At 49.9% G+C, this 24229-nt stretch overlaps 3 protein-coding genes across 3 annotated transcripts in view; 1 reads left to right on the forward strand and 2 right to left on the reverse strand.

The window, feature by feature from the left end:
- The window catches only part of Iqck (IQ motif containing K), a 118698-nt gene extending 117611 nt beyond the window's left edge, over positions 1-1087 (reverse strand). Inside the window, exon 1 of the mRNA XM_041666849.1 lies at positions 863-1087. Within this exon, the coding sequence (XP_041522783.1) occupies positions 863-965 (103 nt within the window). The 5' untranslated portion in view covers positions 966-1087. The remainder of the gene's footprint in view (positions 1-862) is intronic.
- Knop1 (lysine rich nucleolar protein 1) lies at positions 965-15511 on the forward strand. The gene is made up of 5 exons (XM_041666842.1): positions 965-1201; positions 4357-5288; positions 7206-7274; positions 9506-9583; positions 13209-15511. The coding sequence occupies exons 1-5, from the start codon at positions 1048-1050 to the stop codon at positions 13518-13520; spliced, it is 1545 nt and encodes a 514-aa protein (XP_041522776.1). The 5' UTR covers positions 965-1047; the 3' UTR covers positions 13521-15511.
- Positions 15512-17933: 2422 nt separating this feature from the next.
- Positions 17934-24229, reverse strand: part of Vps35l (VPS35 endosomal protein sorting factor like) — a 106578-nt gene continuing 100282 nt past the window's right edge. Inside the window, exons 29-31 of the mRNA XM_041667134.1 lie at positions 22133-22251; positions 18817-18963; positions 17934-18287 (exon numbers count right to left, since the gene is read on the reverse strand). Coding sequence (XP_041523068.1) covers positions 18189-18287; positions 18817-18963; positions 22133-22251 — 365 coding nt within the window. The 3' untranslated portion in view covers positions 17934-18188. The remainder of the gene's footprint in view (positions 18288-18816; positions 18964-22132; positions 22252-24229) is intronic.

The following is a 24229-nucleotide window of genomic DNA, read 5'->3' on the forward strand; positions in this document are numbered from 1 at the left end:
AAATAAGAAAACCGGTTCTTCGATTCTGTCAATCCCAAGTCACATCTCGAATACAATGAACAGCGCAGATTATTGAAGGTTCTATTAGTACTGTATTGGACAGTTAATGTAACAGGAACGAAAATCTTCCAGTAGTTGAGAGGCTGAGGCAGGAGCATTATGAGCTGAAGGCCAGTCTGCAGAACAAAGTGAGGAAAGAGAAAAGGCAGAGGGGAAGTAGGGACTGGGAAAGACGGTGACAGAGAATGATTAGGAATGAATCTGTGTCTTTGGCTTTGAGATCTGAAAGCTTAGGAATTAAGAAAAACTAACACTCTTCTCGTAACCAGGGAATTGTGGCTACGTGTTTCCGTCTCCTAACATCACGACATCCGTACCATTGTTGTGCTCACTGTAAGGCTATCCCAGGACCCCACGACCAAGGTACGTGGGCTACAAAGGACCAAGTGAGATAGCCTGTGTTTGTTGGAGCTCAGGAGGGCTTGTGGGCAAGAAGAGATCAAAACCCATTTGTCCACACCGAAGTACGCCCCGAATGGGCCGCTGACTCCGTACAGTGGAATTACCTGGGCCAGTCTACAGAGCCCATTCCCTGTCTCCCAGTGGAAGCTCTGCTGGTGGCCGCGTCACCACTCCGAAGCTCCACACCACGCAACTCCTTGACTCAGTTTCCTCCTGCATGCCTGTTGCCTGGGGTCGCACCGGAATCCAGACAGCCGCCAGCCTGTTTCTCCGCGTGTGGGCCCGAGGCTTGGCTGGTCCGCCAGCGCGCGTCACCCGCCTGGCGCACAGAGGCTCGGAACGCGCGTCCCCGCGGATCCCGCCCGCGTCCCGCCTGGCCCGGCCAGCCGCGGCTGCCTACCCTCGCAGATCTGCTCCCATAGGTTCTTCCCCGGCGGCTCGGCGACCAGCGCGGGCGACACGAGCCTTTCTAGAGACCCGGGCGACACTGCGGGCACGGGCATCCGTGTAGTGACCGAAGAGTCCACCGAACCTCCCGCCTCCTGGCGCAGCGCGCTGCGTTTGGACACCTGTCAGAACGCCGCCATGCACGCGGTTTCCAAAGCAACCGTGGGCGACGTGAGGCCTCGACCCGGAAGTAGACATCCCTCCCGGGGGCGGGCCAGAAGCGAAAAAATGACTTCCGGGTCGCAGCAGCGCGGGCGCTCACGTGGGGTCGTTTGGCTTGCGGGTGCACCAGGTGAGTTTGGGTGGCGCGGGCGAGCTACTTGGTGGGTCCTGCACCGTGAGAGAGAGCAAGAACAAAGATAAGACACTTCCAAACCTGTCCGCAGCCCTCGTTTTCTTCCCGAAGTCCTCCCGTCTTGAAGTTGGCCTGGGAATGACCCTAGCTAGCAGTCTGCGGTTCGTGAGGGCAGCACACGCTCCTCTGAGTTCGAATCCGTGTTTTGCCCCTTGCTGACTTTGAGACCTAGTGATTTAACCTCTCCGAGGTCTATGATGTTTGCGGGGGCGGTCACACCAACTCTGCCTGAGGCTACTGCGGGAATTTCAAAGTGCTTTAAGAGCCTGCGTAATGGCCCACGTCTATAATTCCAGCGCGCGGGACCAGGCCGGCGTAGCCACGTTTATCCAAAACAGCGCTTTTGAAGAAAGCATGTGTTCCTAGGTGATGCAGTGTAGATTCGTTTCCACTTCTGGCGAGAGTGGATGCCTGTAACAGTTACCGTACTGGAAAGCAGGATGTTACAGAGTGCCTAGGGGCAGAGCTAAAAGTGGATTAAGCTGATTCCTGAGACTTTTTTCTTCCAGCCTTCTCTCTTGACCACCCCCCCCCCCAATCCTGTAGCATCCTGGTCTTGTTTGACACCGCCCTTTTGGGAAATGTATCTTCCTCTCCCGTGTGAACCCCCTTCCCCAGTCCTCTAAAAGTCCGTATGTCTTGAGGCCCAATCAGTTCCCTTCTTAATTACCATCATTGCAGTCCTGTTCATGTCATCCATGTTGGCCAGAGTCACACCTTTGCCTCCGACCTGGACATATTCCCGTTCGGTGGAACTTTCAAGGCTTCTGTCTGAGGCAGCTGGCTGCCAGATCACCCTCCACTTTAGTCTAAAGGGTTGACACCGCCATCCTTCTATTGTTGCTCAAGCTAGAGAACCATGTTCAAACATTTTCTTGACAACTGGACACTGTCATGGTTAGTTGGAGGTCAGCTAGACACAAGCTAGCATCATTTGGGAAGAGGAACTCAGAGCTGAGGAAATACCTCCATATCGTTGATCTATAGGCAAGTCTTTGGGGGCATTTTCTTGATTAATAATTGATGTGGGAAGGTCCAGCCCACTGTGGGTAATGCTACTCCTGGGAGGTGGTCTTGAGTTGTCTGAGAAAGCAGGCTGAGTTAGCCACGAGGAGCAAACCAGTAAGCAGCATTCCTCCATGGCATCTGTATGAGTTCTTTCCTTTGGTTCCTGCCGTGACTTCCTGCCCTCAGTGATGGACTGTTACCTAAAAGTGTAAGATGACCTAAACCCTCTCCGCAAGTTGTTGTTGTTCCTGTGTTTTATCACAGCAGTTGATACCCTAACAAATAATGTAAGCATGTTAATGACCTTCCTAACCCTAAACTTAACAAGCTATCTTGCGGCCAGGTGGTGGTGGCGCACACCTTTAATCCCAGCACTCGGGAGGCAGAGGCAGGTGGTTCTCTGAGTTCAAGGCCAGCCTGGTCTACAAGAGCCTAGTTCCAGGACAGGCTCCAAAGCTACAGAGAAACCCTGTCTCAAAAAAACACAAACAAACAAAAAACAAGCTATCTTGCTGCCTTTGTTCCTTGCTGGAGGGAGAGAGGGTTGTGTTAGCTTCCTATGCACCCTGGCTGGCCTGGAACACATTTTGTAGACCAAGCTGGCTTCTAACTTGTTTTTCCAGGCTCTGCCTCTGCTTTCCCAAACTTTCCAAGCTCTGGATTGCATACATACTTGCCGTCACGCTTGGCCTGCCCTTCCTCTTAGGACCTGTGTCTTTTCCCCACCTGCCTGCTTTGATGACTGGTGTTGATCGCATTCATCTCTGAATCAGTAGTGGTCCTGTAGTAAGTATGGACAACCTGCTCTGGGCCGGGCACGGAGCAGCTCCAGGAATACATAGGGCGATAGGGTAGACAGGAATGAATACATGGCTTTAGATATTACCAGAAATGTCCACGTAACCCTAGAGCGAGGTGTGAATGGACGTGAACTATATAGCTCAGTCTTGGCCTAGATCATTGAGGCTGCCAGGAATGACCTGAGTCCTGTGTGGGGCCTGTGAGCTCAAAGCCAAGGAGTGCTGCAGGATGGAGTCGCTCCTGGTCTCCTAATTTTCACCTCCCCCTTAGAATCTTCTGGTGTTTTGTCTCTAAGTTCCCTCTAGTCCAGGAGTAGCAAGAACCAGACTGGTGACTGTAGTGAAAGCCATATATTGAGGCCTCTAACCGCTTGTCATAAGTACTTCCATTTTCCTGAGGAAAGCTAGGTAATCATGGTTTCTAAGTGTTATTGCCATTCATTAATTCTCAGCAATCACTTTGAAATTGAAGAAGTGAAACAGGTTTGCAGACTGAGGCAGCCCCCAGTTGAGTACCTTCTGGTTCAACCTTTATATGGAGGGTAAAACTGAGGTCCAGAGAAGCAAATGCTATCAGGCAAGAAGGAGAATACCAGTGTTTCCATTGGATATAAGTGTTTGGAGTCCTGGCTGAGGCTTGTCTCACTATGCCATGTTGTTTAGGTAGCTTGGGATGGTAAAAATTGATGGACAAGGAATTTATCCTATCTAGTGTTGTAGCACTATTTAGATCAGCCAGAGGAAGGGGTTGACTTAACTTGACCACTTTTTGGGGTCTAATGGGAGTCAGTGAGGAAGGCTGTATGGAATTTCTGCTTCATCTGGTAAAAGGGAAGCTGTGGGGGCCAGCCAAAGGCTTGATCACAGTTGGGTCCTGCAGTGCTGACTTGGGTAGCCACTTGGTAAAGATCTGTTGAATTTAGGTCTGGTGGTTTCAGGAAGATGGTAGACAAGGTCTCACCAGTGCTCTTTTCTGTAGTTTTTCCAGCACCTCTTCCAGGATGGATGTGTTATTTCCTCCCAGAAAAGGCAACTGACATTCAGAGAGGTTAAGTGATCAGAGTCAAGTTGAGTGAGTAGTTTGGCTTTGAACAAAGGGCTATCTGGATTTATACTTCCTGCCATTTAAATGTCTTTCCTCCTGTTCCCAGTGAATGGGGACTGTTTTTCCCATCTCCCCGCATGTCAAGCTCCCCACTCAGAGAAATACTATAAAGAGCTTCAGAACCACAGCCTGGGACTGGGTAAAATGATAAATGGCATTATTTCTGTTTTTCTCCTCAGGAATGGTCACCAAGACTCAGAAAGTAGACCTGGGCCCCCAGCTCCCAGAGAAGAAGAAAAAGAAGAAGAAGAGAAAGAAGGCGATGGTTACAGAGGTCACAGAACCGGAGACTCAATACTCAGTCTTAAACAATAATGACTATTTTGTTGATATTTCTCCTCCAAGAGTCACATCCCCCTCCAACAGTGTGGGTGAAGGACAGGACCCTGAGACATCACTGGGCAAGAGAAAGAAGAAGAAAAAGTCCCCTAGTGCTCACTTGGAGGAGCACCTGGAGTCTGAGGCCACACAGAGAGGATGGAAAAAGTCCCCCAGCCCTAGAAGGCTGGTTTGTGAGCAGTCAGCAGAATGCCTCAGTGGAGAGAAGAAAAAGAAGAGGAGGAAGTCCTTACCACCAGCCACCTCCCAAGGCTCAGTGCTGAAGACCTCCCCAGACCCCAAGCGTGCTGAGGAAGTAAGCAAAGCCAGTAAGAAGGCCAAAAAACACAGGAAGGAAAAAAAGGTTCTGGACGTTGAGGCCTGTCCTCCCCAGGACTCTTGGTTCTATGAGGCTGGGGATGCTCTGTGCCCATGCTCAGGGGAGACAGAGGGTGAGGAGCAGGCGGCCTTGGGGCAGAAAAGGAAGCAGGGGAGCCCCAGAGAGCACAGCACAAAGAAAAAAAAGAAGAAGACCCACCAAGAGGGAGATACCCTCCCGATCCACGCCAAGGTCTCCGTAGAGAGCAGCCTGAAGAAAGGAAGTAAGAAGTCACTCAAAAGCGAAGCTTTGGACTACATCCCGATAGACAGCCCAAAGGCCCCTGGGAAGAAGAAAGTGAAATCCAGGAAAAAGGTGGACCAGCCAGACAGTGAAGGGCTGGCTGTGAAAAGGAAGAAAAAGAAGAGGAAAGACAGTGGAGTAAAGGAAGACCACTGGCAGGAGGAAGAAGAGGTAGGATTCCTTGGGGCTTGGTGGGGTTGCCATGTGAGTACCTATAGACAGGTCAGCATGGGCACTTGTGCATTTAGCTTACGGAGCCCCTCACTGTGTGTGTGTGAATATGTGCTAGAAAAGGATAGGAATTAGCTGTTTTCAAGTACAGTGGATCCCGGGGCTCCTGCAGCATCTCTAGTAAGAAGTACAGTTGTCCTTCGCCATCCATAAATGGAGTCTGTTTTTACATGACTGTCTTATGGCTTGTATTCTTTTCACTTGCTGGCTACCTCCAAAATTGATAGTTTGAGATAGCCTGGTATCTGCAGCTATAGTCTGTAGGATTACATAGCGTGCCTGAAGCTCAGAGCTCTCAACTTCACCCACAAGTCCGATGGAGAAACCATCCTGCTTCTCTCTAGCTCACAGATAAGGACAGTGTGAGGCTGAAGAATCTGTCTGAGGTCACCCAGTTGGGGCCAGGTAGAGTTGGGTGACACACCCAGACAGTGTTGCTTCTGGTTCAGGAGACCCCTAAGCGTGTCAGGAGATGCCAGTGTGTCCTTTCCAAAAAGCCATTTTCCATTGTCTCAGCAGCCCAAGAAGTGACTGTCTTCAATGGGAGCAAGCTCTGGCTTCTCTAGCTCTTCCAGCCATTGCCCAGTGGCCCTCCCTCCTGCAGTTGCTGATGGCCATTTCCTGAGTGAGGAGCACCTTGGGAGACAGGGCTGTCAGTAAGATGTTGCTGACCTTCATCTTCTTTTCCAGATGGGTTGGGATGACAGGGATAGTCCCATGTTGGGGCTTGCAGAGGGCTTCTGGTTGCTGGCCTCCCAGCTTTGTCTTCATGCATTAGGCTCTCTGTTTGACCACACATGGCTTGATTGTGCAAGTCAGAAGACACTTTGAGGAAGACCATCCTCTCCTTTATTATGTGGGTCCTGGGTAAACTTAGGTCAATCAGACATGCTCCTCTTTATTCAGAAACTCAGAGCTAGGGAGATGGTTAGTGGGTAAGAGTGCTTGCTCTGTAACCACTGGGACCTGAGTTCTAATCCCCAGTAACCACCTAAAAGCTGTGCATGGCAGTATATGCCTGTGATCTCAGCACTAGTAGGAAGGGAGGTTCCAAGAGCTAGCTTCTGGTTCTTTGAGAGACCCCATCTCAAGACAATGATAAGAGAATGACAAAAGACAACGCTGATTGCCTCCAACTAAATGTACCCATGGACATGCAACACACAAACTTCAGGGTTAGGGAACCCAGAGGTTTAAAGCTAGTTCTATTTGATTTTAGGATCACTTTCCCCGAAGAGATCAGGGAAGGTATCCCCTCTGCCTCACATCTTCCAGTCAGCCCACAAAGTTTCCTGAGTCACACAGGCCTGTAATAGTGTAAGGAGAGGTAAAGAAAGTGCATATATGCACGCATGTGCGCATGCGCACACACACACCCCCAGTCATCCCATATACACATACGTGGCAGTGGGGCCATGTACAGCATTCTGAAGAAAGAATGCAAAAGCTGTTGGCAGTTGTCATTCATGGGAGACCAGGTACTGCCCCTGGCCTGACTTGCAATTAGAGGATACCCCTAGGACTTGGATAAAAATAGCTGGGGAGACCCCTGCTGGGCCATCAGCCTTGAGTCAGGAGAGCTGAATTGGAGTTGGCCTGTCACTGAGCTTCAGGGTATGATCTGGTTGTAAATCCCTTTACCTCTCTGAGCCTCTACTTCTTTGTCTGTCATCAGACTTCATGGCACCATTTGCTGGGAGATGCATGAAAGGGAAAGTGGGCAAGGCTTTGTCGACTGAGGTTCTGTCTTGGAGGCAGACGCTAGTGCTGCTGTGCTTTCTCCTCTTTCCTAGATCGTGTGACTTTACTCAGAGGGCTGCTGGGGCTTGCCTGAGTTAATATCTGCCTTTCCTGCAGGAGTCGGACACAGACCTGGAGGTGGTACTGGAAAAGAAAGGCAACATGGATGAGGCCTGCATAGATCAGGTATGGCCCAGCCTGTCCCGTGCCCCCCGCTTTACCTCTTGTCACCCCCTAGGAACCCTCAGCACACATCACGCTACAAGTTCTTGGGCTCAGAGAGACTAGGATCTCTGAAGGCCTTTTGGCTGATTCCATGGCCCACCTCTAGGGGCAGGTGAACTCATACCCTCCTGTACCTCTAGCTAGGGTATCCCAAAACTGCTGTGACTATTTCTAAGGGTCCTGATAGGCCCTCCCATGTAACCCATTGCAGGCTGTCAGGAAAACGGAGGTCCTATGACCCTGTCTATAGCTAGAGCAGGTACATGCACCCAGCCACACCCATGGGTTGTCTCCATGAATTTGTTCAGGAGCTTGAGAGAGACTAGTTTCCACTCTGTCACATGCAGGTTCCTGTGAGGGATTTAGACTTTGTGGAGAAGGGCCGTTTTTATGTCCCTTGACTCTTTGGCCTGGCAGGATTGAGGAGCTGTGGGGGCGTGGTGTTAGTCTGTGGTTTACTGGCTGCTGACCCTTCTCTTCTGTGGATCAGCATGGGTCCTTCCAGGCAGCCGTGGAAGCCAAGGGGAGGGTGTATCGGAAGGAGGCAGCTGGTCCCCATGGTGCCTGCTGAGGCAGCACTATGTCAGATTGGCTAATCCTGCCTCTCAGGTCATCATCTCCACCTTAGGAAAAAAAGGAAGATGGAGGCTATGTTTAGAAGTGGGTGGGGTCTGAGGAGAGCCACCCAGAAGAGATGGTGATGAGCCAAACCTGCTGTAGTGCTGTATCTAAGGGGAGGACCAGAGGAGGGATGCTGCTGGAGCATCTCTCCTGGGCAGGCCTGAACCACTGGCCTCCAGGCAGTTCCTAACCTCACTGCAGGCCCAGGGATGCTATAGTGGCCCAGGACACCATGCAGAGGGCCTGACCATGGGGTCTCAATTCTCCCAAGCCCTGTCCCTTGCTGCTTTTGGGTGTCCTTAGTCCCCTAAGACAGCCAAATGCTGAGCAGCCCCAGCCACCCAGCACTGTGCAGAGCTCTTGGACTTTGTAGTTCTCTGTGCCTACTAAATGTAGTCCCTGAGGCTTTCAGGGTGGCCCTTGAGTCTCTTTATTTCCCATAAATACTGAAAGTTGCTTGTGTCTAAAATGGGAAGATAGCACATTTCCGAGAGGACAGCAGCTGGAGTTCTCACACTCACTGTCGTGCCTGAACTCCTGAGCACTTCTGGTTTCTCTTGCACTCTGTGACTGAGAAGGGGGAGTCATGCAGATCTATCTACTCACTGCTCTGTCTTGGTGATCACTCACCTGTTACCCTCTTCCCTGGTTTCTCCTCTACAGCAGCTCTGTACATTTTGTGTTTAGAATTGTGTGAAAGGTCCCTTCATTTCAAAGTCCTGAAGGAGAATAAGTTAGATCTAAATCCTTGGCAAGGTACCGGCAGAGACCCTGAGCTGGCCTAGCCCGAGAGTGCCCAGTACACCGTGGGCTGCTGGGTACTGGTAGAGCAGGACCCTGAGCTGGCCTAGCCTGAGAGTGCCCATTTCTCTGCTACAGATGCTGCTGTTTCTTCCCCGACCACAAGCTTCTGGAGCTTTTCCACTTCTGCAGATGAATAATCCAGTGATCAGAAAGGTTAGGTGAGGTTTGCAAGGCTGCACAGCTGGTTAGCAGCATTGTTGGGATTCCAGCTCGTGTCTGCCTTGTTTCTAGAAAGCAGTGCTTTCCTTGTGGAAGTTGACTTCAGTATACACAATATGTATGCACAAGACAGGGCCTAGGTATTACAGTGTGGACAAGTTTCAAAACATCACTGTTATAAAATGTTCTGGTAAAGGGATGACTCTCTGTTTCAAGAAAATCACTTCTCAAGAAATTGTGCCCAAGACTAGTGTTTCAGGCCCAGGGGCCAGCTATTAACCAGAGTGTTCTGTATGCTTGGTAGCAGAGTGAAGCTCTTGAACTGCCACCCCGCACCCCTGCCCTACCTCTGTGCAGCATTAAGATTCTGGGTCTCGGGGGCTGGAGAGATGGCTCAGTGGTTAAGAGCACTGACTGCTCTTCCAGAGGACCTGGGTTCAATTCCCAGCAACCACATGGTGGCTCACAACTGTCTGAAGATCCAGTTTCAGAGGATCTGACACTTCATACCTTCACACCAGTGCACATAAAATAAAAGTTAAGTAAACCATAAAAAGTTTAAAAAAAAAAAGATTCTGGGTCTCATCACCCTCTTTTGTCCTGCATAGGTGAGGCGGAAGGCCTTGCAAGAGGAGATTGATCGTGAGTCGGGCAAGACAGAAGCTTCAGAACCCAAGAAGTGGACGGTGGGTTTACTGTGGTGGAATTGACATCTAGAACCTAAGGTGCCTGGGCACAGAATTGGTCTGAGCCAGCTGCACTTCCTCTGAAGGTGCTGGTCTCCCTGCTAGGGAGCTCGCCGCTGAGATGTGCCACCTAGGCTTCCTGTCCTGTTGTAGATGATGGGATGAGAAGGGGCTCTTTGTAGCTGTGAGAAGTGCCCATGAAGGGTGCTAAGGGTATGCAGGAGATATGGAAGTGGGGGCCAGGCCTCTAAGACTCAAGACCCTTAAGTCTTTCCAAGATTTGGAAAATGTCCTGACCCTCTCTGAGAAGGTAGGCCAGATGGGAGAAAATATGAGGGCCATGGATACATAGGTTGTTGGGCCTGGCCATAACATCACGTGTCTGCCTTCAGTCAGCTGCCGAACCTCAGCGCCTAGCTGGTATCCCACCTGTGCTGGGTGTGCAGGTACACAGGACCTCATCAGCCTGTCTAGTTCAGTGGCTCTCAACCTGTGACAGGTCACAATCCCCGTGAGGGTCAAATGACTGTTTCACAGGACCATTGGAAAACAGATAATTTACATTACGGTTCTTTTTAGTTTTTCTAGACAGGGTTTCTCTGTTTAACAGCCCTGGCTGTCCTGAAACTCACTTTATAGACTAGGCTGACCTCAAACTCAGAAAGTTCGACCTGCCTCTGCCTCCACCGCCCGGCTGTATTACAATTCTTTTTCTTTTCTTTTTTTTTTTTTTTGAGACAGTTTCTCTGTAGCTGGGACTAAAGGCATGTGCCACCGTCGCCTGGCTGTATTACAATTCTTAACAGTAGCAAAATTACAGTTATGGAATAGCAACAAAAAGAATTTGAATTTTATGGTTGGGGTGATCACAACATGAGGAACTGTTAAAGGACCATAACATTAGGAAGATTGAAAACTATTGGTCTAGAGCCTGGAGGGGGTGAGTGTGGAGGAGGGTTTGTATGCTGTCCTAGATGACTAGGAAGAAGGCTTCTCGGAGCAGGTGGCACTTATCCTAAGACCCGGAGAGTGGTGGTACCTGTCCTTAGCGTGCAGGGCCCAGAAGTGGGAGTGGACTTAGATTGGTGACAGGATAGCAGGAACTAGCTAATGTGTCACTCTAGTTCACTCCAGGACCATGGGGACATTTTTACTGGGCAGTGACCCAAGGGAGCCACTGTGGAGTTTAGGTACAGAAAGGGGAATAGGAGGTAGCACAGAAAGTTTTGTGGTGTGTTTGGGAGGTGTGGCCATGGACTTGGTACTCAGTAAATATGGGAGGAGAGAGGGAAGGACCACACCTAGGGGTAGCGCCTGCTCTGTCCTTAGCCTCCTGCTAACAGACAGCATTGATCTGGATGCGAGGCCTGAGGCCAGTTACTGACTGCCACTCTCTAGGCTAGTATGTTCTCCTTGGAGAACCTCAGTTTCCACTTCTATTAAATGGGCTCCTATTATGGCCTCAGGGGATGGGCAGAGGGGATGGAGTAGGTCTTTTTGTTTGCTTAGATAGGGTCTCATGTAGCCTCATACAAAGACTGTGTAGGCAAGTATGAACTTGAACTCCTAATCTTCCTGCCTGTACCTCCCAAGTGCATGCACACTAGGCCTGGTTTATATACTGCCGGAGATAGAACCCAGGGCTTTATACACGCTAAGCAGGTACTTTACCAACTGAGCCGCATCTCTAGCCCTGGAGTTTTGTTGTGTGTCTTCTTTCTCTCTCACCTCTTAAGCTGAACAGAGCTGATAGGATAGCAAATTGAATAAATAAAACGAGACAGGGTCACATCACTCAACCAGTGCTCCAGGCACCATTCTCGTAATCTGGCTGCCAGAGCATGGGTCCTGGAGCCAGCCAGAGGTATTCTGAGTGTCCTTGGTCACTTGCTTGTGGAAATTCCACTGCATTGATGGGGATTCCAGACTGGCAGGCCCAGTCAGCCCTGGGCTTGGATCTAACTGGTGTCCCAGGCAGCATCTGCCTTAGAAACTGCAGTCTAGAAGCCACACTTACGTGGGTCACATGAGGCTGAGAGAATGTCACCAGTTCATCTAGGACAGCTGTAGTGATGCCTGTTCTGATTGTCTCCCAACACCAACTTAGAAATGAGTGCTAGGTTGGCATTTGGCTCTTGGGCCATGTGGAGGTCAGCAGTCAGGTGGTGAGAAGTCCTTCACTGTGGACCTATGATATGGTGAAAAATGTGTGCTGTGGCTTTGGCATAAGGCCTGACTCTGCTCTCTGGTGCTGGTGTGAGGGTGTTAGCCCATTAGAAGAGGGCTTTGAGGCTTAGGGAGAGTGGTTGTGATTGGATCACACAGGTGGGGCTTTATCCCACGCTGCCTTAACTTCAGCGTCACAGTCTTGGGGACTTGGGCTTCCTGCCCATCTTGCAGACCTGAGGTGGAGTGGGTTTTCTAGCACAGGGCCTTCTGTGTACTGTTGGGTCCTGACCTTACTCTTGTCTGGAGTACCTGACTGGTGAGTGCTGTGGTGTGGGGCAGCTTTGCTGTGTTGAAACCGAGGGAAGGGTTATGATGTGCTCTGTGCTACAAGGTGGGGGAAGGGGTGAGGGAGGTGGCTTGGTGCTTAAAGTACTTGCCACTCAAGCAAGCATGAGGATCTAAGTTTGAATCCCCACAAGTCCCTTGAAAGCCAGACACACAAGTGTCTGTGATGTCAGCTCTCCTGTGAGGTGCTGGGAGTCTGTTGTAGGACACTGATCTATTTGATGTACAACCAAACATCTGCTTACCCCAGATAGGGAGTTAATGTCAGACCAAAGTAATGATACCACCAAAACTGAATAAACTAGCTTATTGGGGTTGCAGGAGTATGGGTGAGGTGTTACTTGGAAGAGTATGAATAGCTGAAGGGTGGCTGCATTGCCAAAAGTCCCCTCAGCATGAGTGACAGCTCATGAAAGCTGAAACTCTGGAGTTCTGTGCACAACTTGCAGGCTGCTCAGCTGGTCTGCAGTCCTTCCTGCTCATGTGACCTTGAGGAGGAAAGGGCCTTGTGATCTGCTAAGTTCCAAGGACTGTCTGAGACTTACGAGTTTACTTCCTGGGTGTTAATAAGCTTCCCTCTCAGAATGGATACTTAAAATCAGAGGCTCACTACATAATATAGGCAATACAGGAGAATCTCTGGAAGCTCAGGGCCAGCCAAGCATATGCAGCAGAAAAATCAATAGAGATTTTGTCTCAAGGTAGAAGACAAGGACCAACCTGAGATTATCCTCTGACCTCCACATGTGTGCACATACATTGTGGATGAACACACACAAAAAACACAAGGTGGGCTGTGGAAAGGTTGGGAAGTGTTACAGAGTCAGGTGAGGTGTGCTTGTGTTTTGAGGTATTGTGTGTGATACATGAAGTGAGGTGAAGTTTCTCGCTGTCACCATGTGTTGGGAGAAAGAGTAGAGCTCAAATTAGCTTGGTGTGCAGTGATGCCCTTGTGAGAAGCCAGTGGTAGGCTCTCGGGCTGGTCCTTCTTGACATATCACTCCCATTAAGCGTTAGGACTCATTAGGATGGATGAAACAGTCCATTGCTTGGCTGAGGGAGAGGAGGTGTTTGTCTTCGAGGGCAATGACAGCCTTTACTCTCTACTCAGGGAACCCAGTTTGGCCAGTGGGACACTGCTGGCTTTGAAAATGAAGAGCAGAAGCTGAAATTCCTGAAGCTTATGGGTGGCTTTAAGCATCTGTCGCCGTCATTCAGCCGCCCTCCCAGCATGACTAGCAGGCACAACATGGCTCTGGACAAGAAGTCTTCAGACACACTCCAGCAGAATCTGCAGCAGGACTATGATCGGGCCATGAGCTGGAAGTACAGCCGTGGGGCTGGCCTGGGCTTCTCCTCTGAGGCTCGCAAGGTCTTCTACATTGACCGGAACGCCTCCAAGTCTATTAAGTTGCAAGATTAAACTTTATTGCCCTGTTCCTAAAACTGCATTCTTGATCAGTTTTCCATCTGCCAAGCTGGCTTGGATCAGTCACCTGCAGATATTGAGGACCACTCGTGATGAGTTTTGGACGAGCAGGTGGAAGCTGCTTATGTCAGGAACCAGTACCAGTGGCTAAACCTCCTATTTTCTGTTCTAAACCTTCCACCTCCTTGGGTGAAAGTGTTTTAGTAATAGTAGCTAGCAGTTGTTGGCATGTGCAGGGCCCTGACTAAGGTGTTTTCCTTGCATTGATGTATTTAAACCTAATTACGGAATGGGTGCTATTCTCATCACCTCTTAAGTTCAGGGATAAAGTAATAAAATGCCCAGGGTCACCTCCGCCAAGTGCCATCAAGAGTACATCACACAGCTTCACTCAGTGATCAGTGAATGGAGAAAGCAAGTGTTGTGCCATGTCTTCCATGGGGACCAACAAATTTGTTTTTCCTCTGGAGATAGACCTCTGAGCTGGAGGCTTTCCAGCTGTCATCCTTCCGTCTGAGTGCAGTGCTTGGATTTGATGTTTCTACACATGGATTGAATGTCATACACGGCATTTTGGACAGCAGGTAACCTACATGTGGACCCATGTGAGATCCTCAACAGTGAGTTAACACAACCTTAGACCACTTGTGTGAAGTCAAACGTAAGGACCAATGGGAAGGAAGGTGCTTCATCTGCTGCCGGCACCATCCCCACCCTGAACTGCACAGCAAGCTCCAGGACGCTCCAGCTTCAGAGAGCCACACGATGGGACTTTCTTCTACCAGCCCTTGCAGTCTGGCATTGAGACACACATAAGGACATTTTCCTGTCTCTTGGTGTGGCACTTCACACGGATACCCCATTGCTGGCCTGCTCTCGCTTAGGCAAAAGTCCTAGCAGGGGTGGGGAGTGGAGGGATTGATGCTACACTCAGCCGGGACCTCCATCCTCCATCCTCAGCAGTTGTGTAATTGAGCTGTCGGGAAGCTGGCAGAGGCAGTTCCAGGCTGCCCCACGGTATTCTGGAGTTGGGAGAAAACCCTCTTTATGGCCAAAGAAACTTCAGCAGCCTCTTGGGAAACCTTCATGGCTTCATTCAGTTGTGTGGATGGTCCTGTATCAGCCCCTCTGGTAAGGGAGATGCCCCTCAGGCCAGCCACAGAGAGGGTGAGGTGTTCCATACCACCACATGGGCAGCAGTGGAGAGACCGTCTGAAGCAGCTGCCTCTCCCCACCCTGTCCCGACCCGTTGGCACGGGCCATGACACATCTGTTAGCAAAGACCTGTTTAGGCCACTCCCTCAGATGAACTTGGTCTTTCATAGATTCAACCGCAAGGTACAAAAAAGAAGAGCCCTTCATTCTCAGAGGACAGAATCCTGTTTAAGTCAGCCGCTAGACCAGTGGTTCTCAACCTGTGGGCCATGACCTCTATGTGGGTCTCATGTTTACGTCACAAATCCTAACACCAACGTTACAGTTATGAAGTAGCAACAATAATTTTCTGGTTGGGGGTCACCACAACATGAGGAACAACTGTATCAAAGGATCACAGCATGACAGGTTGAGAACCACAGCTCTAGACCAGTCTGGCCTTGCTCAGGACTGGGGACCAGCTGTGTAACTCCCGTAGTCACACTCCAGTTTGAGCATGGCTTAGTGCATCAGAATCTTGCACATGGCCATGTCTGGGTGGGAGAGGGTAGCTGGGTTGTCATCTCATGCCACATACACCTTGGTAGCTGTCACCCAGATCTTTTCCTTACCTGTTACACACATCTCAGTGCTGAAGGGCTGACTCGGGTGCTCCATTTGCTCACCCTTCTCTAGAGAGAATTGGAGTCTGTAAGCAAAGAAGGCTGTGGGCCTTCTTGGAATCCAGCTTTGTCTCTGCCACTCAGTGTGGGCACTGAGGGCTGTGCTTCTGTTACCTAGGCTCCTGTCCTACCAGTAGTGGCTTGAACTATCCCCCACCCCCACCTCCATGTTTTGTACCTTCTCCAGAACTTGAGTCTTCTGCATAATGTCCCATGTGAACGTGGGAGGTCAGTGACCCAGCACAGGCCTTGAACTTGGCTGTTTCTCAGGCGTTTCTCACCAGTTACTGGTACTCTATAGCAATATCCTGTCCTTAGTCACCTGCCAATGGTCACCCAAATATCAGGCCCTGACCTGAGCTACTTTCCATACCCTGACTGACAAAAGTATCTCCCAATTAGACACAGTTGTTGCCTAAAGGAGGGTATGCACTCAGCTCTGCAAGCTTCATGCTACTCAGGTTGTGACAGGCAGAATGCCGTCTGTCCTTCCCCTGTCCCAGTACCCTTGGCAGAAGGGAATTAAGATTTCTAGTCAGATGAATTTGAAATAAGATTTGGATTACCTGAGTAGGCTCCTCACAAAATCCCTTAACTGGAAGGTGACAGGGTTCGTTTGGAAGAGACGTGGAAGCCATGGACAGTCACTTGGGAAGGAAAAGGCCCCAAGCCAAGAACACGGGCGCCTTTAGGAGCTGTCTAAACTTCCACCAGAGTGCTCACAAAGCAACTTAGCAACTAGCCCAGAGGACCAGTGAGTTGTGACCAATAATTGTCAGATGATAAAAACCACAAGAAGCTACTCTGCATGTAATTTGTTAAAGTAGCAATAACCAGGAACTTAGGACATGGAAATGTCCCTGTTTTTCATTTCCTAAGAATCTTATCATATGTCCTTACTAATGGGAGTAGATGCCATCCCATGGAGATGGGCTTTCAGAAACTAGCCTGCCACTAACAGGAGGGAAGCTGCTCCAGTCCACACTTCTGCCCAGGTCAGCAACAGGATTCAGAGGCCCTGTGGTGTGTGTGCCTAATGCAGGGCTAACCTGGGTTTAACACAGGAGCCCTGGGCATTTTCTGGGCCAATGTTGGGAACTGATGCCTTCCAACATGGGCAGCTTTGAGGCAGATACCACAGCACTTTCTGGTTCTGGTGCTTGTTCACAGCACAAGAAACATTCTTCAGTATCTGATTCTTATTTTTGAGACTGGCTCATTTATCCCATATTGGCCTCAAACCTGTAACTGAGGACCCTGAACTATTGATCTTTCTGTCTCTACCTCCTGAGTGCTAGGATTATAGGCCTGTACCACCACACTCTGGTTATGTGGGGCTTGTGCACGCCTGGCCAGCATCCCACCAGCTGAGCCACGTCCTCAGCCTCATCTGATATTTTGTTTGTTTGTTTGTTTTTTTAAGACAATTTTCTCAATTCCTTGGGGTGGTGGGGACTGTTGTCAGATTGGCCCCAAATATACAATAGTAACTTTAGCCTCATAACAAGTAAGCATATGAGTTTATATGTAAATGATTTTTAACTTGTACTTTTCTAAAGTTAGTCATGTATAATGTTTTAGAGTGAAAATGAATAAAATCCATGCCTAAAGCACATAGTTTTGAGTTTGTGTATTTTGCCCAGGTTAGCTCCAGGCAATCCTGCCTCAACTTCCTAAGTAGCTGGGACTTGGAGTATGTGCCACCAAGGCAAGCAGGCTAGCCTGGAGCACAGCTGAGCTTGTGCTTGGATACATTTTCACAGGCAGTGGGTTCCAGATCAGCAGTCGGGGCAGCTGGCCAGTGACAGGGAAGTACAGCCCAAAGCCACCAGCCATCAAGGGCAGGCGCAAACTCGCTGAGAAACACAGCCATAGTGTGCAGCAGTGTATAATCTGGACGTGCTCTTCAGGAGGAGCCAGAAGTGCGCAGCTGACTTGCAGGACATTGGCTCAGCTACAGGATGGGCACTGCCATAGCCCAGGCTGGCCTCAAACTTGGCATCCTCCACGTCTCCCTCTGTTAAGTACTGGATTACAGGTGGACGTCCATGCCTGACTACAGGACACGGAGCCCCAAAAGTGACCTTTCTCCTGTATTCTAAGTCCAAATGTGACTTGTAGTCAGGAGTCAACTGGCAATGTGACATTTCTTAGTCCTCCAAGGGGTTTTATAGGACACTCTCCAATCTGGAGGTGTGATGTACAACTGTGTCTGCTTTCTGCCAGCGGAAACACCCTCCAGAAAAGGAAGCCCTGTGCCCTTGACTGGTTCCCAGCCTCAGATCCCTCCCTGGGGCTGAGAACCAGAAGGCTTCTTGGATAGTTGGAATTTTCTTTGGGCCACCAGCTCAAAAATAACAACACAGGGACTCATTATTTATGAAAGTTTGGTCTGAGCTTAGGCTTTTCCCCAACTAGCTCTTATAACTTAGATGAACCCATTTCTATTAGTCTACATTCTGCCACGAGGCATTGCCTTTATCTGTATTGCCCATCCTTCCTTCACCAACTCCACATTTCTTCTTCCCAGAGTCCTCTCTGCCCTCAGAAGTTCCACTTAACTGGCTCTTTATTACACCAATCAAAGCAATACATCTTCATACAGTGTACAAATATCCCACAATGCTCTTGTGCAAACACACTAAGACGCTGCTATCTGAAGAACAAGACTGAATTTTAATGCTTTGTCAACCCCCCCCCACACACACACCTGCTGTCAGAAGGCAAAAGCTTTAAATCAATCTGTATAAAAGTAAAAATAACAAAAACTAAATTCCAGGAGGAGTTAGTGGCAGCCAAGTAGGTCTTCCAGGACAGTGGCACTGGGGCCCCCAAGGGCAAGTACTCAGGTCCTGGTTTGCAGAGGGAGCCTCAGGGCCAGCTCCGTCAAATGATGCATGTCAGGTTGTTTGCTCCGCTTCTTGATGTAGTCCAGAGTCTTCACCTAGAAAAAAGAGCTCCATCTTGTATTTGGCTTCACGGCTCTTACCTGGGGGCTGGAGCCTCTTCTGAATTGGCCCTAAGTGAGCTTACCCTGCCTAGCTGAAAATGGGGTGTCTTCTGAGAAGCAAAAGGGTAAGATTGTAACTTACTCCTAAAATCAGACTCAGGGATCAGGGGATGAAGCTCAGTTGGCAGAGTGCTTACATGTTCCCCAGTACCACAAAAACTAGCTAGAGGAAGGAGGATCAGAAGTTCAAGATCATCTTTGGCTATATAGCAAGTTTAAGGATAGCCTGGGCTACCTAAGACTTTGTCTCAGAGGAAAAGAATCAGACTTGGCTGTGATCAGAAGTGGGTGACATTTTCAAGCAAGTAGTTTTTACTGTGAGTGACTGGGGATGCTTTCTAGCACTAGGGAGTCACCCAAAAGAGTTTAGGGGTCTGGCTCAGGGGTAATGGGGCAGCTTGCGGTGCTACTGATGCTGTATCAAGGTCAGTGCCAGAGGGCTGGCAAGGGCCCTGATGCTTACCATGGTCCTTGTGTCTGCACAGCCGTGCCTCTGAGCCAGGTGCCACAGGTTGACAGAGAGTTGGTTCAGCTTGTTGTTACGAAGGTCCCCATGGGCCAGGATGCTATTGAAGAAGGAAAGGCCCAGCAAGCTCTGGCGTTTCAGGGCCTGGAAGAGAGAAGGGAAGCTCTGACTGTGGCCTGGTACACTGGATGGGCTCAGTGTAAATGTCCTTATGCCAACTTTGCCATGTGTTTGCTGAGCCCACCCTGCACCTGTGAAATGACAGTGAGATGCACAACACATGGTGAACGAGGACAGAGGCACCACAAGCTCTGAGCTCTGCTGCACACCGGGCCATCACCATGGTTAGGGGAGACCCAACAGTCGCTGGGTTGGGGAGTGAGGCCTAACAGCAGAGAAAAGGCTGCCCTTCAAGCACAAGTCAGGCTGGAAGGCTGCCACGTGGATCTCAGCTGTGGCTCCAGCTTCTGCATGCTGTGGTCACTACTGCTGATCCTACCGACAACGCTCCTGAATTGGGCCAGATTTGGCCTCTACAAGAAGCACCTACTGCAAGGCATGGTGTGCATGCCTAATCCCAGCTCTAAGGTAGAGGCAGGGGGACCAATTCTAAGTCATCTTCAGCTCTATAGGAAGTTGGAGGTCAGGCTGAATGAGACCCTGTCTCAAAAATAAAAAATTTGAAGAAAAAAAAAAGGAAAAAGAAAAGAAGAGCAAGCCTCTCAACACTGTGACGCCAGGCCTTTCAGGAATCTGATTTTGTTGGATGACCTGCGAGGCACCTAACCAAAGAAACATTTAACCCACGTGACCGGCTTTGACTGACAGGTACGACGGGGAAGAAACGGTGCAGCGACAGCTCAGGTAAAAGAACACACTTCCTCGGGGAGCAGATGACGATCACAGAGAAACCACGTCTACAGGTGGGCACCTGCTGTTTCAGGGTGCCCATGGAACTCGATGTCACCGGATGCTGGCCAGGCCTGGCAGCCCTGCCAAATTGTGCCACCAGTGCCATGCATGCCTGCTCTAGTCCACAGCAGCGAACAGGTACCAGACACTCAGCGTATGCTAGAACCTTTGCTTCACACGTCATATCTCTGGGGCTGGCACATTCACAACGTATGCTGGGTAAGCTTTTCCAGCATTTTTACATGTGCAGTAAGGCAGGCTCTGCTCGGAGGGCTAGTGCTGATGGAAATCAGGTGTCTGGGTACTCCCAATCTAGTGATGGTGCCCTTCAAAGGTAGAATAAAGGTCTGGCCAGAGTCAGGGACAAGCAGGGAGAGAGAGAGAAAGGCCATCAAGGCTGAGGACACAGATTTGTAAAGGGCTCTATGTGAGCACAAGGGCCTCTGTCAGATCCCCAGCACCCATATAAAAATGTGGGTGGTGGCACACACTTGTAATTCCAGTGGGGAGAAAGGGTCCTTGAGGCTCACTGGTCAGCCTGCTTAGCCGTATTGGCAAGCCCCAGGTCAAAGAAGATACCCAACCTCAAAACTTGTAGCCAGAATAACACGCCTTTAATCCCAGCACTGAAGAGGCAGAGGCAGGTGGATCTCTGGGTTTGAGGCCAGCCTGGTCTACAATGCAAGTTCCAGGATAGCCAGGGCTACACAGAGAAACCTTGTCTCAAAAAACAAAAACACCACCCAGCTTGAGAATGAGGGGGCTCTTCCTCCCTCATCGAACTCCCCAATAACATTTTACCCTAAAACACTCAATTTGGGTTTTCAAGCCACGGCATCGTTATATGTGTCAGGGACGTGAAGGCACACTGGCAGACAGTAAAGAACGGCAGCTGTGTTCAAGGAAGATCATTGGCTCGCACCCCAGGCTCTCTACAGGATTTTAATAGAAGAGAGAGAGAGAGGGAGACAGACAGAGAGAGAAACAGAGTGACAGAGAGGGAGGGAGAGAGGCAGAGAGCGAGCTCTTTTCCTGTGAGAACTGTCATTTCCAGGAAGCTCTAGGGACTCTACACCCAAACAGTTTCTCCCAGCTCCTGCTTAAAGCAGAACTCAATCCTTCACGTGACCTTACAGGACAATGCTGGAACCAGGGTGGTTCCCAACAGGAGGGCATGGGACAAACAGGAATACTTTAAGTGCTGGGCTCCCAACAGCAGGCACCTGTGAGCCGGTGTGTGTGGGGGGGGTCTGGCTGGAGAACTGAGCTCAGTGCTTGGAGTACCGGCTGGAGAACTGAGCTCGGTGCTTGGAGTACCGGCTGGAGAACTGACAGAGGGCACTGGAAAAGTGGAGGTGAGTAGGTTCAGTCACACCCAGCCACTCGGCATCAGCTCACATTGCAGGCCATCTGTATCCCCCCCCCCTCCTTATTTACTTTATTTTTTATAATGTTTTTAGGTATTTATTTTATCTACATATGACTATTTTGCCTATATGTTTGTATGTACATCAGAAAGTGTTGGGTCCCTTGAAATGGATGGCTATGTGCCACTATGTGAGTGCTGGGGACCAAAACGCAGGTCCTCTAAAAGAGGAACACATGTCTTAACTGTCAAGCCATCTCTCAGCATTTTTTTTTTAAATAGGGTGTCTTTCTGTAGCTCTGGCTGTCTCTTGAACTCAGAGATCGATCTGCCTCTGTCTTTCAAGTGCTGGGATTAAAGGTGTGCACCACCACTCTTGGCAAACCTATTTTATTTTCCATACAGCCTCAGATAACTTAGGCTGACCTCTCAGTGTAGCAAACAATGACTTTGAACTCCCCCCCCCCCCCGCCCCTTGCTCACCTGGAAGTAGCTCTGTAGACCAGGCTGGCCTCATCTCCTAGCCTCTGCACCTGTGCTGGGATTAAAGGCTTGCAAGGCAAGCCGACCTTGAACTCTTGATCTCCCTGCTTCTAACCCTAAATGCTGGGATCACAGGTCTCTACACCACACTGTTTTAAACTACACAAGGGATTAAACCCAGGGCCTTGATACATAACCAGTAACCACAATGTTTTAGTCTCTGAATGCTGCTAGATCACAGGTGTGTGTTACTGTGTGCAGCCTTTGTTTGTTTGCTTGTTTGTGACTAATTGATACACAATATTGAGGGGAAGGGGACCTGCAAGATTTGTGGGTACCAGAGGCTGGCGTGAGCTGAAATGTGGGTGTAGGGGAAGTACTGCGCAGGCAGAGAATAGCCAAGGCCAAGACTGGGAACTACCATTCATCCAGATTTGTTTCCCTTCCACAATGGAGCACTCTGTGCCCTGCAGTGCTCCTGCCCTCTGTAGTGTTCTGGCCCCGCTGAGCTGCCTCCAAAGCGTGTGGCAGGTGGAGCGGGCAGGTACCCACCTCGTCCCTGGCCAGGATTTTCAGGTGCTCCAGGATCTGAGCCATCGCCACCTCGCAGAGCTTGCTGTTCTCAGCCAGGAACTTGGAGTCTCCCCCGTACAGGCTGTCATTGGAGTCAACTGGTTGAACAAACAAGGGCAACATGTGACATGGGATTGGCAGATGGCAGGAAGGCCTGGTAGGGAGTGTGGGAACGCCAAGGTGACCCACTGGCTTTAGGATTCACTAAGAAAACACCTAGCCTAGGGCCTAGTCTGGGCCTGAGGCCAACAGTCTGGAAGTCATTCCCAGCTGGCCATGCCTGGAGGGGACAGCCACAATCACAGTGAGCCACTCTCTCCAGCTGCCAGGTACTGTGGCAAGCACTCACTCCGTGTCATGTAAGGATACACATAATGAGCAGCAGGAAGAGTTGGCATGAGGCTTGGGAGTGGGCTTAGCTAGGATATTAAACTGGGTGGTCTGATCCCAAAGCCCAAGTTCTTATCCACTGCATTCTTAAAACCAAGTGGCTAGCTTTTATAGTTCCAGAAGGTTCTATCTCTACTACCAGGGAAGACGAGTATCAACCATCTCACTTAGATGTGAACCTTGAAAGCAACATTAATGACTTATATGCCCACCAGTACCAATGTAGCATGAGTACACTTTCTTAAAGCCTGCCCCACAAGATGGAACCCATGCCCGCTATCACATCCCACAGTCCCTTTACTCCCAACACTTCCATGCCTGACAGTGTCTCCTTCTCTAAGACAGCAACTCACTCTATAGTTCAAGCTGGCCTGGAAATCACTCTGTACCCCAGGATGGCCTCTAACTCATGGCAATCCTCCTGCTTCAGCCTCCCAAATGTTGAGAGCCAGCATGTCCAGCTCTTTAACAAAGCCACTGCTTGGCCACCTCCTACATGACATCCACTGCCTAGAGGAAGGCGGTTCAGTCAAGGATGGCTTGCATACTGCTTCCTCTTTCTTCTCCCCTTCAAAGGGCCTGGCCCCAGCTGGGCAGGTGAGACACCATGCAGTCTGCTGTGGTCAAGTTTGGGTTTTCATTTAAATGATAAACTCAGGCAATCTCCTTATTTGAGGACAGCTCTGCGGCTTTGTCTGTGGTGGCTGACCCCATCCCCTGCACAGGGGCCCAGAACTATTCAGTTAGTCTCCACTGTGAACACATGGGCTGTTTGTTTTTGTTTCTGCAGGGCTGGGGGTAGAACCTAGGGTTTCCTGCATGGAAGGTAGAGCTTCAACACTAAGTTGCCCTCTGATCTCTCTCTCTCTCTCTCTCGATATTTGTCTCTCTCTCTCTCTCTCTCTCTCTCTCTCTCTCTCTCTCTCTCAGAGAGCAATCAATCTCAAGTGTCACTTCTCAGGAGCTGGTCATCTTTTTTCTTAAGACAGGGTCTCTTAGTGGCCTGGAAATCACTCATTAGTCCAGGCTGGCCAGTAAGCCTCAGAGGCCACCTATCTTTGCAGTCCTAGAGGTCCTCATGCTTGAGTGACCAGTGCTTCACCAACTGAGTCATCTCCCCAGTTGGTCCTCTTCTGTTGGCTAGCACCAGCCTTCACAAAGAAAACACAGTTTCTGCCTTTCAGAGCTCATTCCTTCCCTCCGTGCTAACACAAGCTTCTATTCCCATTGTTTCAGCTACAGTAATGTAGTCCTGTTTAAAGAGCATGCTAGTAAGCTCCAGCTCTACATCCTGCTGGGATGTGGTTGTGCTTCCTATACCCTTGTGTTATCACAACGAGTGCAGAACATAGATGAATCAATCAGTAAAATGACGGTCCACATTGGATCCCCATGTGAAAAATCCAGGTGTAGTTGTGCATGGCTGTAACTTAGCACAAGGACAAAGGAGGGCAGAGATAGGTGGATCCTAGAGCAGCTCCCTCTAGCCTGCCCTACCAAGTGGTGAGCTCCAGGTTCAGTGAGAGACCCTGTGTCAAAAAGTAAAGTCTCGGAGAGGACAATATAGACACCTGACCCTGACCCCTGTCCTCCACACACGTGAGCACATACCCATGTACACATGCGTGCACACACACAATGTACCAACAGTATATATAATGGAGCCCCTCCCTACACACAGTGGAG

This window comes from Microtus oregoni, unplaced genomic scaffold (assembly GCF_018167655.1).
Source record: "Microtus oregoni isolate MIOR12 unplaced genomic scaffold, Mior012 000016F_ref0000370, whole genome shotgun sequence".
Classification (NCBI taxonomy): Eukaryota; Metazoa; Chordata; class Mammalia; order Rodentia; family Cricetidae; genus Microtus; species Microtus oregoni.

What these genes read in the sequence shown, in the direction of transcription:
- Knop1 (XM_041666842.1), top strand. Translation starts at nt 1,048, where the DNA reads ATGCACGCGGTTTCCAAAGCAACCGTGGGCGACGTGAGGCCTCGACCC. An exon ending in ACTGGCAGGAGGAAGAAGAG is followed by an intron (nt 5,289 to 7,205) that starts GTAGGATTCCTT and finishes CCTTTCCTGCAG; the next exon opens with GAGTCGGACACAGACCTGGA. An exon ending in ATGAGGCCTGCATAGATCAG is followed by an intron (nt 7,275 to 9,505) that starts GTATGGCCCAGC and finishes TGTCCTGCATAG; the next exon opens with GTGAGGCGGAAGGCCTTGCA.